We start from the raw sequence: 17,955 nt of genomic DNA, 5'->3' as shown, positions 1-17,955 counted from the left end.
TTTGGGTTTTTTTCCAGCTGAAAAGGGGAAAAACTGCTTTTCCCCAACCTCTCCCAACTCCACCTAGAGCAAACAAAAGCCTTCTGTTTAGTCTTCGAAGTAAAAATCCCCTGGCATTTCATTTTGTTTGATAATACGCTGTTAGCTGAGGTTAAAACTGTGAAAATATGTCAATTTGGAACACAAAGACTCCGAGCATTCATCTACCACAATTTCTGTGGTCACACATGTACTGGGACGTCTCTTCTGCTCCATTTTCTGCATCAACAAATAATTTTTTAAAAAAGGAAAAAAAACCAAAGGTATGGGATAATTCCCATTAAGATGGTCCCAATACACTCCTTCACCTGGGAGTCAGGACATTGCAGCCAAAGATGAAAAGGAGGAAATAAATTCTGTGGCTCAAACCCTGAGCCTTTGAAGTGCTAAGAAACAAAGGAAATGGATTTTCCCTGGCTGGAAAAAAAAAAAAAAAAAAAAAAAAAAAAATCTTTGGGTGAAATTATCCAAATACCTTTTAAATTCAATTTTTAATAGTCATAGAATTGGATTTTGCACATGGGAATGGCAGGGAGTAGTACTTTGTAGCTTCGAATCTGCAAGTTACAATTAAAAGGCTTTCAAGCAGTCAAGTTCAGCTTTCACTACCAGAAAAACTTTTGTCAGCACCTGTGATTGTGGCTTCTAGTTGTCAGAGCTTGATGCCTGCTAGGTTAAAAATGCTAGCCAGGGAATCTGAACCTGCCAGGGGCTTGACAAAGTGTACAAACTGTCCCACTCCCTCTCACCTCCCCAAGGGGAAAGTTACATGCTCGTTTAGGAGACAATGGAAAATTTGTGAGCAGCTGTTTGTGCTTGAGGATCCATCTGCTGCACCACATAGAGCTTTAACACCCGTTTTGAGACAGACAACATGGGTGTGTGATTTGCTGATAAGGGAAATGCTCACAAGAGGCTGGATGCTCACACGCTTGCAGGTTTGGACTTCACCCAAATGAAAAGGCTGGCCTAAGCTGGAGCCAGCATGTTGTGGTGCCAAGACGGCTAATTCAACATGATTCAACAGTAGATGAGCTCAGGGGTTCAATGCAGTCAGTTTTCCGATGTGTTTATGGGCCTCTTGTAGTGCCCTGAAATAGTTCTGGGTTGGACAGACTGGGACATAGAGCTTGAAAAGAATTCAGACCTCTGTGACCTTGTACACACATCAAAAAGTCATCCTACGTTTTCTACCAAATGCTTTAAAAGCCTCACCATTGCAAAGTATCTTTTTTACCTGTAACAGATTTTTTAACCAATTGTTACAGAAGTAGTAGGATAAACAAAATTTGCTTTCTTATGAATCACCATTCTACAATTGGATTTTTTAGTGCTTAAAAAAAACCCATAAAATAGCAGAAGCATTCCAGGAAGGCAGGACAATACTTGTGTGCATTTCCCTCCCTCATTTTGCTTCTGAGCTCCACAATGGTTTTCTGGCCTCTGATAAAGAAAATGTCTCTTTATTCCTTTGCTCTCATTAGAGGCACTAGCAGGCATCTCTCATGCATCCAGCTATTTATCGTCTTCTCATGGAAGTCCCATGTACCTGGCCAGACAACCAGATCACCTACAGTATAAGCTTTCCACATGGTTTCTGTCTGAAGCCCTCGTTGTGGAGTTTGTTTGTGGAGTTAGTACAGAATTTGATGCACCATCTGGCAGTGAGTTATCAAGTGGAGCATGGGGAAATTGAGATATTTGGAAGCAAAATAGCATCTGCAGATAGCAAGCAGTTTCATAGCTGGCCAATCCGCAGTCTAATCAGCAGAAGTCTGCTATTTCCAGACCCTGGTTCAGTGATTCTGCAACGTCAGCTGAGGAAGCACTAGTTTTCAAGATGACTGCAGACTGTGCTGCTGTTCAGGTTGACTAACGGTAGGAAAACAGCAACCTTCTCGCTTCCCACTCACCCCAGGCAACGGGTGACAGCTCCGCTAGCATGTCCTCAGGCTATAACGAGTTACCCTGTGGGTAAGAGAGCAGATACATCTCTTAAGTGCATTTCTTTTCCTGCCAGCAGTCAGCATCTATTTAGGTGCACAAGTAATTCTGCATGATGCAGCTGGCCAGGTGAAGGTACCTACTGCTGAGGAAATGAACAGCACTGGCATCTCCTGCCTACAATGTCCCTTCTACTACTCACCACCACCTCATGCCACCCAGCCCACAGAAGAGGCACAACTTCTCGGAATTTAGATCAATTCTCATCTGCTCTAGGGTGTAAGAAATTGATTTCCAGTAGGACTTAATTTTTCAAGTGTTCTCTTAAGCACCTCTGAGAGCTTCCTCAACACTAGGGAGCTCAGTGCCAAGCCATAGACTGAGGCTGTTTCTATCCACACCTCACCTCAATGACAACTTCTTTCTGGCCTCCTCAGTGTCTTTTCTCACATGCCTGGGTGTCTAAGTCCTCTCTGTTCACACTGTAGCTCGACGTTTCTTGAGACAGAGACCTTCGTGAGCTTGGCATTTGCAAAACACATGCGTCATCATGAACTTTGGTGAACAATTAATCACAGCTTTTAACCTGAGCAGTTGTTGTTCCTCCTCCTCACAGCCCACACATCTGCCACAGCCCTCAGCAACCCTGATATCTGGTGACCAACACACCCTTAAAACAATGCAGCAACACCTTGCTTCTGTATTGACATTCTCGGACATGAAAACTGGGCTGTGTGTAAAAAGAGTCCCAAGATGGCAACACATTGAATGTATAAGGGAGGTGAGGGCCAAAAGAATTTTGGAAACCTTTGGGAACAGAAGGAAACTACAGGGAATGTGGATGAGTTAATTAATTGCCATGCTCTATGGAGAGGAAACATTGGGTATTTACTATTAACCAGCACAATACTCCCCAAAAATGGTGTTAGTTCCTTCCCTGGATGGTTCCACAGGCTGACTAAACATGGAAAGTTCTTGCTAAGTGTCTCTCCCACACAACACAATTTGGCAAAGTGATTAACAGCAGAATGTAACACACCTTTTTAATCTCGTTAGGGTGGTGAGGCACTAGAACAGGTTGCCCAGAGCAGCTGTGGGCACCCCATCCCTGGAAGTGTTCAAGTCCAGGTTGGATGGGGCTTCAAGCAACCTGGTCTAGTGGAAGGTGTCCCTTCCCATGGCAGGGGATTTGCAACTAGATGATCTTTAAGTTTCCTTCCAACCCAAACCATTCCGTGATTCTAAACATTTTGACTACTAAACCACTCCCCTTTGTCAGCAGTGAGCTATTAGAACTGCTCCTCAACAAGTATGTACTGGAACACTGTACTATGCTCAGGAAGCTTTTTGACCTACCTACAGGAGCTATATTAGAGCAGCACCAGCCTATAATTAAGGTTGTGTCAAAGTTTCCATTCTATAATACTGCCCTGGAAGGAGAGAGTATTCACAGCTGAAGATACCTAGAAAACTCACAGTTACTCACCAAATTGCATGGGGCTGTTGTTCAGTATTTTTTTTTAGTGTTTTTTAAAAATAATATAAATTGTTTAGTACATTCAAGACTTCAAACTTAATACTTAGCTGTGACTCACACAAATGAATTCAAGACCTTACTGCCAGGTACAACAGCCTCATGTCCCTTCTTGAAGATATCCTAAAGCTTAAACTGTATTATTTTCATGACCCTGTAGTTTTTCATCTTGCCTTTCCTCAAGACATCTAAGGCAGCAGAAGGCTTCACTCTACTAGTGAAGGACTACTAGTCCTCCAGCATAATTAGGTTATCTTTTCCCTGCTTATGGTGAGCACACTGCATCTAAGTAGACCTCCTTATGGTGCAGCAACACCAGTCCTTCAGATTATGAGCTCATCTCTATAGTACAAATCATGAGCATACATTTACCTGCTGTCAGACTGAATCGAGTATTCTCCTGAAAGCATAAAAAAATAACCTCCCAGAAAATGCTTAATTCCTTAGCTTTAAAAATAATCTAAGAAGTTACATTTGCTTGTACTTTTAAAAATAATACAATAGTTGTGCTTGGGTGAACCTTGAAACGCAGAGATCCTGATGTGCAGCACCATGACTGGTAAGGCCACTAGACCTGTCCACTTGGTTCAAGTTCAAATGGATGAAGGAAGGTCACTGAAATACAGATGTGCAACTGCAGCGTAAGAAAGTAGAGGCTTACTCTCTGTGAACTTCAAAACTTAGGGGCAGGGTAGGGAGTTGAGAGGTACCTGGTGCTGCGTGAGGAACCTGGTGATGTGAAGCATGTGTTTTGGGATAGGAGGGTGCAGTGCCAGGGGCACAGGTCCAGCTGCCAGATCAGAGCTGTTATTACAAACAGGGTCAGTGTGATGGTCCCTACAGCAGTAGTGTTGCCAATGGGTATGAAGAACCTGGAGGACTGCTGCGTGCACCATGAGAAGGCATATGTGGGGGCAAATGAGGAGCAGTGGGAGGGGAAATCTGAGCCGAGCTTGTGCCGATGTCCATGTTTTGGATCCTTCCTACACGCAGACTCCTCAACCTAGACTCAGGAATCTCTTTTGCTTCTCCTTTTCCTAAGGAGCTCATGCAGGCCTGACACAAGTCAAGGAACCAGGGCCAGCATCCAGTTGCCTCACACTCCAAGCAGCAAGGTGACCCTCTCCTGACCAGGAACTACAACTGCAGTTGCTGCTGGCCATCCTGGGTAGGACACAGGCAGAAGTGAGAGTGACAGATGCCAGTGGGTGACCTGAGATGCCTGACACTTGGCCACCCTGCAGGGGAAACGACAGTGGCAGAGTCCCCGATGTGGTCTGCTGAGGCCATCCTCTCATCCGGGAACCACAGACTATACAGAGGGACAGTGTGCCAGCTGTGCTCACCCCTTTCCCTGCACACCTGCCTTGCAGTTCTTGAAGTGGCTTGGACCATGGATGAGGTCACAGATCACAGGCAAAAGACATCATACATCTCAAGCAAAAGACGCCAGTGACAGCTTCTGTGTTCACTCTCCCTCCCAGTTTCCCAGTTCCAAATCAGTTCACCTGCTCCTAGCACTTCCTTTTGTCCTCCGCCTGCCTCCCACCACCTTTTCCATTACAGCATGCTCCCCCTCTGCCCTCTGTCTCAGTCTGACTGCTGCTTGCTCTTCCTTAAAGTCTTGACATTGGAAATTTCATGAAAAAAACAACCTTTGGAGCAATGGACTTCAGTATACAAAAACTCATCTCGGGGGCCTTTTACACCTCTTTGAATTAAATCCTGTGCATGGCTGAGGAAAAACAAGCCTGATCCTTTCCATCTTTAGAATAACTCCAGTATATCCAAGAAGTGTATGTCAAGACAGCTTGGGCAGCTACCTCATTTCAGACAGAGCCACCTTACATAGACTGGAAAAGCAAGTACAGGCAAGACTTTTCCCTGCACCTTCTCCCCCGGCTCCCCCTTCCCATTTAGAAGAAGTAAAAGTCCTTCCAGGTGTCCTTCATCGCAAACTAGCCTATTTGCCTTCAGCAAGAATGCTGCATGTTATGACATGCAATAGTTTTGACCTTCAGTATCAGACAAGGAAGATACTGCAATTCCCTCTCATAAGAGCTATATTTAGCATGTGTATTCTCTTTGCATACTTTCCCTCCTTTGAAAGAGGTACAGAGTACATGCAAAGCACCTAAAATGTAAGCGTGAAAAATAATTACTTGGCTGAAGAGAAATTTCCTCGCAACCTTTGGAGTTCACTGGCCGGCTGCTTCTGCAGTTCTCAAGAAATCGGAAACTGCATTTTTTAGAAACATTCAAACAGGACATAAGATACCAGAGGGACATTGAGAAGATACTAGCAGGCACTGAGAGATCTGATGCTTTCTAGAGAAATAAATGCATGCAAAATGTCCTCACATTTGCTTTGGTAAAATGCCATCTGACTGCTGACTTGAGCAGGGGATCAATCAAATCAGGTGGGAGTGCCCCAGCATAGGACAGAGAAGGGCTTCGGCACCTGAACCATTTCAGTCACTGCCAGGTCCAAGAAGTTTCTCAGCACCTTGCTGTTTCAAGCCATATGAGGCCAGCATGATTCAACTTCATCTCACAGAACTGACAAAAACCTTAAGTGGAAAACAAGAGGTACGAAAGGCTGTGCAACTGCTTTTTATGTCAAGTCTTCTATTTCCTCAGCTCAAATAACATCAATAAATTGATCATTACTTATCATAACAAAGGCTCAATCCAACATGTTTCAGCTCCAGGGCTAAAATAATGCCATGCTGCTGTGCAAGTCACTTTATGCAGCTGGTCCTCTTTGTATTAATCTAACAGTAACTCACATTAAGAAATGCTTTTGGATTAACTCATCTATTTAACTCAAATACACCCAGTGAACTAGCATCACTTTATTTAGTGGCCACGAAGAGCTGGGCACTCAAACTTTACCTTTTATATTTATAACCAGACAGTTTTCACTTCGTGTGTCCCATGTGCCCCTTTAAAGCAAGGCATTTTAAAAAGGAAAGCTGACAAAAATATTTCAAAGATTCTCTCATAATACTTTTCTAATGCCTGTGTAACACGAGCAATTTCCACTCTCACACAGCACAAAGCTAGGCCAGGGCAGCTGGTAGAGCGAATGATAATGTGATACAAACAGAACGACATCCCAGATAGTTTCTATCCTCTGGCATAAAACCATACCCCACTTTTAACAGGTAGCTTCACTGCTGGTTACACTTCCTTTGCACTGGTGCTCTTAAACGTGAGAGTTAGAGTGACATGAGTTTGAAAAGCTATGTTATACAGACATCTGCAAAATTACATGCATTAGCCTTCACTGCAAGCCTGCAATGCACGCCAGCCTTTTATAACTTGCTTTCCTGCTATATGAGCATCGCACTGACGACTTCTTTTCAGTGATAAAAAACTTCTCTCCACTGAGACGCTACACCCCAGTATGAACAGCCCACACACCAAATGCTTTTATCATTTGGATTAACCCCATGCTACAGCATGCATATCCTTGCTTGCAAACAGGGATACCCAGACAGAGATGTACAAAGTTACTTAACGCCTGGAAGCAACCTTGCTGTGAAACATATTCCACGTGCTTTTCAGAGGTTATAAAGCACAAACTGCAAAAACAGAAACAAAAGTCTTTAATACCTGTACTGCATCCTTGTGGCCATCTAACAAGTTGAGATGTGAAACTAACTGCTAGCTGGCTTCCAGTAGCTAACCTGACTGGAAAAATCCAGATTTCTTAGCAGGCTGATTCAAACACCTTGCACGTGAGAACCCTTGCTTATGAGTGATATCAATGAAATCAAGCAGAGCACAGTACGTGCACTGCAACTTACTACTAAAATGACTCATGATTACCTTTAAAATGTACTTTGCTTCAAGATTTCCTACACACCACAGGTATGTTTCAAATCAACTATATCCAAAGAGATCAGAGACAAAGAATACCTTGCTTTCATAAACTAATAGTGAAATGATTTTTTTTTCCACGTCCGCTATTGCAATAGGAGGTTGAGTTTTGAGTCTTCAGTTTTATTCAGTTGTATGCAATGACATTGCTTGATATTTAGCTCCACCTACGGGCATCTCCACATACCTCTTTCAATTCATTGAACATAGTTATGCTTTAAGGCTTTAATCACGCAAGACTCCACTATCTTCCACGCCCAAAGGAAAAAAATAAGAAGATGCACAATTCTGTTGAGAACTGCATTCGAGTTAGAATGTAAGTTATTGTTCAAATCACACAGCACACAAATTAGTTAATGGAAAGGAATGAGGGGAAAAAAGCAACCCAGAAAACTGCATCATAGAAATGAAAAAAGTTCAGGATCTCTTTTTAGAGAAAATACAAGATTACTTCCTTATTTTCCAAGGTACTCCCTACTGATTAACTCTTTTAAATCAAGCTCTAGTATGCTAAGCAGTGAGTTTTGATGTTTTTAAAACAAGTCAAAATTCTGACAGCTTTCTTAAATAAAAGCTGACCTGCAACACACAACCTAATTCAAGATATTTAGTTTATACAACTTCTTCAGATCTCCTAAAACAGACTGATATGAATTAGTAACTCACTGAGAACCATATATAATTTCATTTGCAGACTGATTCACAAAATAAAAGCATAGAAATCTATAAATCTTAAAAGCCAAGTTCCATTGAAAGTTACCCAAAAACTTGTAACACTGTAACAAGAAATAGTCAGTTGCTATGAGCTGGTCATCTTCTATTTATTAGAGTTTTCAAATAGTACAGATTACATTTCATGAGGAAAAACTACTTTATTTCATTTTCTGGGCAAGAGAGAGACACTGTAAGGGAACAACTCTAAGCTGACTTCACCAAAATCTATTTAAAAGCCTGGTGGGTTTCAAAGATGCATTTCAAAGCTTCAGAAAAACTATTACAGAGAAGGATGAAAAGATCTTGAGAATCAGGGGACATAAACGTATGATGTAAGGGAGAGGGGAAAGTTCCAATAGGATTTTGGCAGAGACCACAGTATAAACTTTCAACCACTAACATGCAGATGCAGCAAGCTAAAGGGGCAGCTCCAGAACATGCCTAGATCTTGCAGCACCCCTAGACACCCCAAAAGCACAACATTCCCACAAAGAAAATTTGAATGAAATAATGATGATGTCTACCAGAATTATCCTAAAGGACCTCTTTAGCATTTTTATAGACTTGATATTGGAGTAACTCCAAATATTCAGTCAGTCAAAAGACATAGTGTTCAGTGGCACAAAAAGACTCAGACACCTATGTATTTTCTACCTCTTCCTCCAGACTTCTGCTGTACCTCAGTAAGCCCTATTCTGTAAAACCTTTAATTCAAATAGTGAGCCTCCAGATATGAAATTGAACAAAACGGACTGGGAAACAATGGAGTTGTGAGTAAAACACCGGCTGCCCACTGAAATCCTCAGTATCAAACACAAGCACTCTGAAATACGAATAGTCTATCCTGACTAACAAGCATAAGCTGAAAAGTAATTAATCAGTGATACACATTAAAAAAAAGAGACATACAAGTTAAACTCCTGCCAGTACTCTACGGCTCTTTGTACATTTGTTTATGTTTAAATGAACTTGTCCTCACTGGACTCGGGAAGTGGTAGAGTAGGACAGACAGCAGCAAAAATTCCATAGAGTTGGACAAAGGGAGACAGCAGCCAGCATGGCACTCAAGAGAGTCTGACTTGTTCCCAGGCCTACAAAAGTATTGAAGGTATGGCAAATACACCCATCAAGATAGGGAACTGATTATGGTATGGCCAGAGCTACAGATGCATGGCATCAGAAGAGAGTCCAACAATCTGCACCAGCAAAATAAATAAAGGATAAGCATGCATAAATGACAGTAGGAGACACGCAACACAGCAAACAGAAAACCAGAGAAAATTTCATTAGGATTAATAAAGAATATGACACCTTGGGCACTAGGTGAATATAAGGGAAGTTCTTAGCTGCACTTAAAAGTTTCATTCAAGCGGATGTGCTAGTAATGAAATGGCAAACAAATAACAGCAAGAGAGCATGCACACACTCAGTGTAAGCAGTTCCACACAGTCAAAAGTAAAAGAGATAAAGGACCTTCTTGGTAGATGGCACACAATGAACTTCAATATGTAAGAAGAGAGAACAAAAAAAAGTGGAAGAAATATTTCAAGATGGTACAAAGATACAAACTCCCAAAACCCCATCCAAACAAATTCACAGTCTATGAAGAGGATTGATACTATCAAGTACAAGCTCTAAAGAGATAATCACCACAAACAGCAAAGTCGTTATTGACAGACTCCAGGTCTAGCAGCAAGAGCAGCACCAGACTGACATCTACTGACAAATGTCCCACCAGTGCTCCCCCCATGCTATGCTACCAGCATACAAGACCTTTGCAAAGCCTTTGTAAAGCTTGTGACAGAGCTCTGAAGTCACAGACACTGAGCTGTGCTTATCCTTGGATAAGAGGAAAAAGAAGACCTAGAAAATGCTTGTAAACCTCAGAGACTCTCAGTCTTTTGGAAATATGGAATAACATTTTGTGTCAGAAGGGCATGATGGGAGCAGGAAGCAATATTAGGAAGAACTGGTGCTTCTTAAGTTGGTCTTTGAGAGGCAGAAAGTCCAAAACAGAACAAGTGACAGGACTAAAAGAATAGGTAACAGAACTAATAGAAGTGACAATCACAGAATCACAGAACGTTAGGGATTGGAAGGGACCTCAAAACATGCCACTTGATGTCTGTCTCTTCCTTCACCTGTTCAACCTTTCATACTTTAACTCTCATCATTTTACGTCTTTTCATACCTCAGCTGGAATGCACCACAATGAAAACCAATTGCCAGTTACTAAAAACAAACAAACAAACAAAAAAAAAACCAAGAACCACCAACCAAAAAAACCCCACAAACGCAGCAAGATGACAGAGGTTATAATTTTAGGTATATAAATACAGACCAGGTAAGTGACAAAAAGTTTCATGTGTGATAGTCACTACTTTCTCAATGGAAATTTTGGCAGGGAAGATAAATCTGGTCCTGCCAGATCCATCCTGTCACCTAATCACCAATCGAGTCACCTTTGCAATGCAGAGTATCCTGGGGGATGTCTTTTCTTTGTTATTAGTGGTTGCTTTGTTTTCTTCTTCTTAGACATCCAAACATGAATTCTTAAAAGCATTCAGCAGGTATAATTTTCTGCAAAATGTTTCTGTTGGGCCAGCCAGGATAAAAACAAAGATGATAGAAGAAGAGCAACAACTGAACCCAAGACCTAGTAAATGAATTTCTGAACTTAGTCTAGAGTAAAGGTCCAGCCCTTGCTATCATTTTGCATGTTTGAAACTGAGAGAGTTAAAAGAACTTGTCTTCCCCAAGACATTCTTTCTAGTGTGACAAAGCAAGACTTGACTAGGCAGGTGATCACACCTAGGGCAAAATCCATGCTGCTACTGTTAAAATGGTATGAGAAAGAGTTGCTGGAGTTCATTCCTTCCCCACCCTTGACAAGTCTGGGCTACACAAGAACAACTAGTACACTTGTCCAGTATTTCAAACGTCAAAGTTACTACACTTGTTGCTGCTCTGAAAAACAAAACCCTGATTAGAAACAAAATTTAATCTTAGATGTTGAGTTCACCTACGTAACACGTGAGCTCCTTAATGTAGTTAACACATGCACAAACGCATAATCCAATAACAGGAACATGTATTACTGAGCTGGCAAGAAGTCTTGCAAAATGAAAAATGCTGGTGAGCACTTACAGATGTATGGAGATTATTCATGCTATCCTTATGCAGAAGACAAATCAGAGAATCATTTTAGTTGGAAAAGACCCTCAAGATCATCTAGTCCAACCTTTAACCTAACACTGCCAAGTTCACCTCTAAACCATGTCTCTAAGGACCTCATCTACATCTCCAGGCATGGTGACTCCAGCACTTCCCTGGGCAGCCTGTTCCAATGCCTGACAACCCTTTCCATGAAGAAATTTTTCCTAATATCCAATCTAAACCTCCCCTGGCACAACTTGAGGCCATTTCCTCCTATCAGTTTGCTACTTGGGAGGAGAGACCAACACCCTCCATGCTACAACCTCCTTTCAGGTAGCTGTAGACAGCAATAAGGTCTCCCCTCAGCCTCCTTCTCTCCAGGCTGAACAGCCCCAGCTCCCTCAGCTGCTCATCAGACCTGTGCTCCAGACCCCTCACCAGCTTCGTTGCCGTTCTCTGAACTCTCTCCACCACCTCAATGTCTCACTACCCATGTAGTGAGGGGCCCAAAACTGAACACAGGATTTGAGGTGCAGCCTCACCAGTGCTCAGTACAGGGGAACTATCACTGCCCTAGTCCTGCTGGCCACACTATTGCTGATACAAGCCAGGATGCTGTTGGCCTTTTTGGCCACCTGGGCACACTGCTGGCTCATGTTCAGCCAGCTGTCAATCAACACCCCCAGGTCCTTTTCCACTGGGCAGCTTTCCAGCCACTCCAAGCCTGTAGCTCTACCTGGGGTTGTTGTGACCCAAATGCAGGACCTGGCAAAAAATAATAAAACTTGAGCTATACTTCCGAAAAGAAAAAGAAATTAAGTCTTCTATATAAAGCAGAGCAGCTCTGTTGGAATAGCTATTTCACCTTCTGCCTTTTGTTAGATCACTTAAAGATCAAGTTGTTTCTGTTACTCTATGCAGGAATTCCCCTGGATGGGCTTTGCTATTGATGAGCAGCAGCACTTTGCTATTTCAAATCACTTCTGTGTATCAAACAACTTCTTACAAACGTCAATACTTCCCAGTCATAAGTATTGAGAAGAATGATGAGCACTAATATCAATAATTCCTTTCTGCTGTGAAAAGACTTCTATCCATATTGAGTAAAACCTTCAATGCATTTTTGCGTAACATGTTTTGCAACACAAAGCCATTTAAATGCTGATATATTTTAGTATTCCAAGAACTTTAAAAATAGAATTGTTGATGCTGCAGAAGAAAACTGATGAGGATATTATGAATGCACAGGGATTATTATAGAATAGTAAGATGCTGACACATTAGGAAGCATGTCAACTTCAGGCACAGGAGGATCAGTTTTTAACTGGAATATTCCAGATTGTATTTTATTCATTAGTAGATTCTCATACTTTGACTGAGATCCCACAAATCTCTTAAGCAAAAGGCTGGAAAGCTTTTTGCTCAATAAATTCATTTGGTTGGTAAGCATGTGACCTGGGACAATATTCTTACCTTTTTCAAACCAGAAGCATTTGGAAGCTTAAAGTTCAGACTTTGTTGCAAAATCTTCAATGTTTCATGCATAAAGACCACAACATTTACAAGAAGACAACAAAATATTTTAATTTAAATATACCCCATACTATACAATTGTATAAAATACCAGCTAAGCATTCATTTGAACATTTAATAAAAAACAAAACCAAAAACAAACAGAAAAAGCAAGCAGCACACCATAGTAATGATAACAGAGGGTGGCACAAGCCAGGATACACAACCAGAAAGACAGGCAAGTTACTGTCTCACAGCCTTTGTTTACAGTTACCATCAAAAGAGGAAACACACTGTAGCCATCTCAAGACTTCCATCGTTTCTAGTGCCCACCTTATTAGGCAGACATCAGTGTACTAAAATAATGAAAACCATACTGGTATTTCACATTCTGTTCTGTGCAACTGAAAGGTAGCACTGCTTTCTTCAGATTGCTAGGAAACAGAACAGTAACTACCTGGGTTTCTAATGCAAAACTAATGCTTTGATTGGTAATCATGGAAAGATGGAAAAAGGACAGAACAGCAACTATACAAATGATTTTAAATCGAATGAAATGAAACATTAAGTCCAGCAGTAATTTGAGAAACATGGGAAAAAAATCTTGGAAAGGTTTGAAGGCAGTTGTGGCAAACCTACAAAGTTTCTATTTTTATGTATTTATTTTGTGTTAATAAGCAGTATATGTATCCAGTTGACTGTTACACCTTGGTAACACAAAATAACCTTATGCACCCCCTGTCCATAAAACACGGCTCCAGCACTATGTGGCTTCAGGTCTCCTGAACACTGTTAACACGCAGAGACTACCACTTGAGTTGGGTCCAAGACAGACATCAAGTGTCAGGGTTTGTTTCAGTTTATAGGGCATACCAATTAAAACAGGATGATAACTGCAAGTATTACTGAAGTTCAATATGACCCTGTTCTCTGTGGTCACAGGATATCAATTTCTATTTTGCTAAGTATAATGAGAGGCCTCCAATAATACCACGTTAACACCGCAACACAGCTTGGAATGGCTTCATTGTACTTTTTTTTTTTTTTTTTAAAATATATACTATTTCTTTAAAAAACAAGGTGTGAACCGGGGCATGTCTGCTTCAATGTTTGCTTCAAATGGCACAGAATTAATTTCTTTATATTATCTCCAGCTACAAAACTCATTCTCAGACCAACTGTGGTGAAAGCAAACCAGAGAACCATGCTTTGACTTCTAAAAACATGTTGAGAAGCTTCAAACAACTCCTTTCTAAAACTGTGATATTTTCCCAGAGATATTCGTTACTATCTCTTACAAAAAATACTGGAACCTATTTCAAAGTGAGGATCTCCATTTTAGAAAGACAAGCAATAAAATACACTTCTGCAATCTTCCTCTAAACTTTTGTCATGAGCTACTGTTTCTAAACATGGACATATAAAAAAAACCTTAAGCGTCTCCAACATACATCCATTACTTAAGTATGCATCGTTACTTGGCATTAAGCATTTCTAAATACCAGCTTATTTTGGAAGCAAAGCTAAGAAACTTTATATTTATGGACATACAAAGCCAGTAGAAAAAGATACAAGTGTGCAGCTTGTAGAACAGTTCACATCAGGAATGAAGGAGGAAAAGGCACTCCAGCTCTCTTCACTGTTCTACACACTGTGTGCAATTTTTCAATCACTGTTAAACCTTTGCTCACAATAATGCAGATTCACACACTGAGTAGAGTTCACATCTCTCCATTACCATTTGTTTTTCACTGAAAAATTACATTGCTGTGATTATGCAACATTAGCTTTATTTATACATTTAAGAGTACTTTTTTTCAAAATGAGAAAGTCAGAGCTACTGAACAAATGCTATTGAAGATATAAATTATTTAAGCTTAAATAATTTAAAATCAACTTATTTAAACAACTTTCCTATTGCACATTTTTTCCATTACTTTGCCAGATAAAACCCTATATAGGCATTTAAAAGGTTAAAATTTTAAAAGCACAAATTTACATAGCACCAAAATAAGGTGCTGAAGAAATTGTATGCCTTCTGGAAAATGAGTGCCAATAAAAACAAATATAAATATATATTTATATACACATCTAGTAGTAAGTCGGGATGCTGAGATTAAATAAATACTTTAAACAATTTCCCAGATTTCCAGAAATATGTGAGAAACTATAGAAAATAATGCAAAGTTACTTCAGAAGACCAAGAATACACATGCACAAAGTCTATAAGAAAAAGGTTTACGATTCCCATACCTTAACCTTTAAAACCACCTCGTTTTTGATATGTACTCCACACAATGACTATCCTACTAGCTTGAGGATTTATGTGAGACAGAAGAAAGCTTCCCCCAGTTGCTTTATAATGGAACAGCTTACAGTAACCCCGCAAAAAATAAACCTAGTTTGTCCTGTTATGTCTCAAAATGTCATCTTTTGCCTGCCTTTCATTCCCACTGATCTGGGAATACACTCAGGACATCCATCAACTCGCAGCATCACAAATAAGGATGAAACTTCCTATATTTTTTTTCTGAGCAAACTTATATTGGAATTTCTCCTGCTGTAACTGCTGCTACCAAATCTGTGACCTGTTGTTTCCATAGCAAATGTTTCCCTTGCATACATCTACTTGTAACCCTTGAAAACCAACAGCAGTTCAGCTTAAATGGGTAGGAGTATAATCTGGCCTTCTTGTCTGAATAATTTTTGGTTTGGGTTTCTTCGTTTCTTCTTCGACATCGTTTTCCTGGTCACTCTCACATACGTGAACGACAACACTTGGAGTAGTGTCAGTTGCAGCATGTAGCTCATACTTTTCTCCTGAAAGTGAAAATATTAGCAAAACTGGTTAAAAAGGTTTCATACTGTAAAAAAGTATGAAATTACTAAAAAGAAAGGAACTCAAAAATGTTTAAGTTTTACACTCATGACAAAAACCTGATGCCACAACACATTAGATGGTGCAGGGAGGTGCACTGCAAACAGTCACATTATCCATTCAAAGTTTTGTTTTCAAAGCAACATAGCTCAGCTGCTCTCTTAAATGCAAGTTTACCTAAGTTACCCTTGGCACTCAAGAACACATTCTACATGAGCAGTCATAACTCTTCTTGGTGGGTTTTTGTAATTTTAAAGCATACAAGATTATCTAACCACTGTGCCATGCAGACTTTGTTTTTTGTCAATGATGGCAAAAACACAGGATCTTCCTTCTTCCCAAAGCTCTCAGTGTTAAGAAAGCTGGATGCAATTTTTCCCACCTCACACAGAGGTGCTCTAACATTGTTCTGGCATTCTGTGGAAAAGCAGGGCTAGACAGCAGGCTCCACACATATATAATGTGAAACGCTCAGATACAACACAGCCAGTGTGTAGAAGTGCTACGACACAAATTTTGTTGACCACTGATCTGAAATCTTTTCGCCCTACAATATAAAGAATTGCTTTTAAAATCTAACCAGGTGTTAAATAATTTTAATCTTAGATCAGTGAAAGAGCAAACTATTTCTTTTCACTGCTTTCCTGATCAGTTCCCCTTAATTTCTTGTTACTTTATACTCATTACCTCTCAGTGGAGAGAACAAGCTCCATTAAGACCTCTCTATAGTGATCTGCAGATCAGCTGTTCAGAAGAGCTCACACCTGTGGCAAGCAGCACACTCTAGTGTGCCAAGGCCCTGAAGCCATCTCTGTTCTGTTTCCCCAACAACTTTAGGAAGGGGAACTGGCACAAAGAGCAGTTCCATAGAGGCTCTTGCCTCCAGTTCTTCAGAATCACACAAGCCATTGTGCTAGGCTACTGCATAGAACACTGATGCATGAGGAAAAGTTCTGCCCTACCCTCTTCTCCACCCCTTACTACTGACACAATAAGACGTATTCCCTAAGCTGCTAGGTAAAAACTATAAAAATACCACAATAAAATGATTTAGATTACAGTTTTTATGCTCTTTGGTATGGTACTAAATGTGGCCATTTCTTCTCTCTCCTAAACCTAATAGTACCATTGCAAACAGGTTAAATCAGAGTTGTAGATTTTGGGAAATATAACTTGCACTGATTCTCATTACGGAAGTTGTCTTAACTGAGGTATAAAATGACATCAAGGGATGTGATCATTAATCACTGAAAAGCGGAATCATGTCTAAATAGTTCAGTTTAGTGGAACTTTACATCTATTCCTTAAAGTAGTCTTTCTCCTGTCTGTGGTGTTATTTTTAATAACAGACCTATAAACAGCCTACACAGCATGGTTAGCTGAAATTATAAGCAGCTTATGGGATAGCACTAGAAATAAGGAGTGAGCGTACAGTCAATACCTCCTTCAGTCTAGACAGTGAGTTAAAACAAAAAATAAAAACGAACCAAATACAACCTTTTATTGTTCCCGGGGTGAAGCTATCTCAAAGTTTCCAATAAATTAATAAATTGCAACAAATGAAAATTGGGAGCAAGGAGTGGCAGAAACTTCTCCCTCTTAACTCCAAAAGAAAATGAGGCTGATACTGATAGTTTCCCTACTACCTCAGTTGCAGAGGTAATTCTAGTATAGAGCTATATAGCTGTTAACTGGTTCACTGTCTTAGTCTGAAACAGGATTTTCCCATTCCCCCAAGAGGCATGTAATTATACAACTGCCTCTCTGTTTTTAGGTTAGGAAGCTGCTTCTTGAAAATTCTGATGAACAAGCTAACTACTGAAGCTACATTCATGCTCTCTCAAAATCACAAAATAGATAATATTTCCAAGTGATCTTATGGAATTACCATGTGTGTAAGGAATTACTTTTTACTAACACTTCTTCTGATATTACAAATTTAACTGGTAGGTATTAACTATAAATTCAGAAAGTTTAAAAAGTGTTTTACTCAATCTAGTGTTCCTACTCCTTCTTACCTGGTCCTAACTTGGAGATAGCATATAAAAGGTCATAGTTAATGACTGGAGTAGCATCTTCTACTTGCTTCCAATCAACAGGTGGTGAGGCAGGAGGTGAAATCAAAAACTGTTTGTCTGGATTTGGTGGCGCCAAATGTGAGCTTCCAATGTGCAAAGTCTGAAAAAAGCATAAAAGCCAAAGCTGTTTCATTATTATCAATGAATCCATCATTCATGAGGAATTTTAAGGTTTGAATAGATGTTATGCTGTAACAGGCACTCAAGGTGGCAGC

At 40.3% G+C, this 17,955-nt stretch overlaps 1 protein-coding gene across 2 annotated transcripts in view; it reads right to left on the bottom strand.

Moving 5' to 3' along the window:
* Nucleotides 1-12,830: 12,830 nt before the first annotated feature.
* RCAN1 (regulator of calcineurin 1) overlaps nucleotides 12,831-17,955 on the bottom strand; it is a 40,775-nt gene continuing 35,650 nt past the window's right edge. For both annotated transcript variants that reach the window (XM_082043686.1, XM_082043687.1), the window contains exons 3-4: nucleotides 17,681-17,840; nucleotides 12,831-15,604 (exon numbers count right to left, since the gene is read on the bottom strand). In XM_082043686.1, coding sequence (XP_081899812.1) covers nucleotides 15,441-15,604; nucleotides 17,681-17,840 — 324 coding nt within the window. In that variant the 3' untranslated portion in view covers nucleotides 12,831-15,440. The remainder of the gene's footprint in view (nucleotides 15,605-17,680; nucleotides 17,841-17,955) is intronic.

Source organism: Streptopelia decaocto (assembly GCF_964273445.1).
Source record: "Streptopelia decaocto genome assembly, chromosome: 1".
NCBI lineage: Eukaryota > Metazoa > Chordata > Aves > Columbiformes > Columbidae > Streptopelia > Streptopelia decaocto.
Note: the sequence above shows the minus strand (reverse complement) of the source record. Positions and strands in the feature narration are given on the sequence as shown.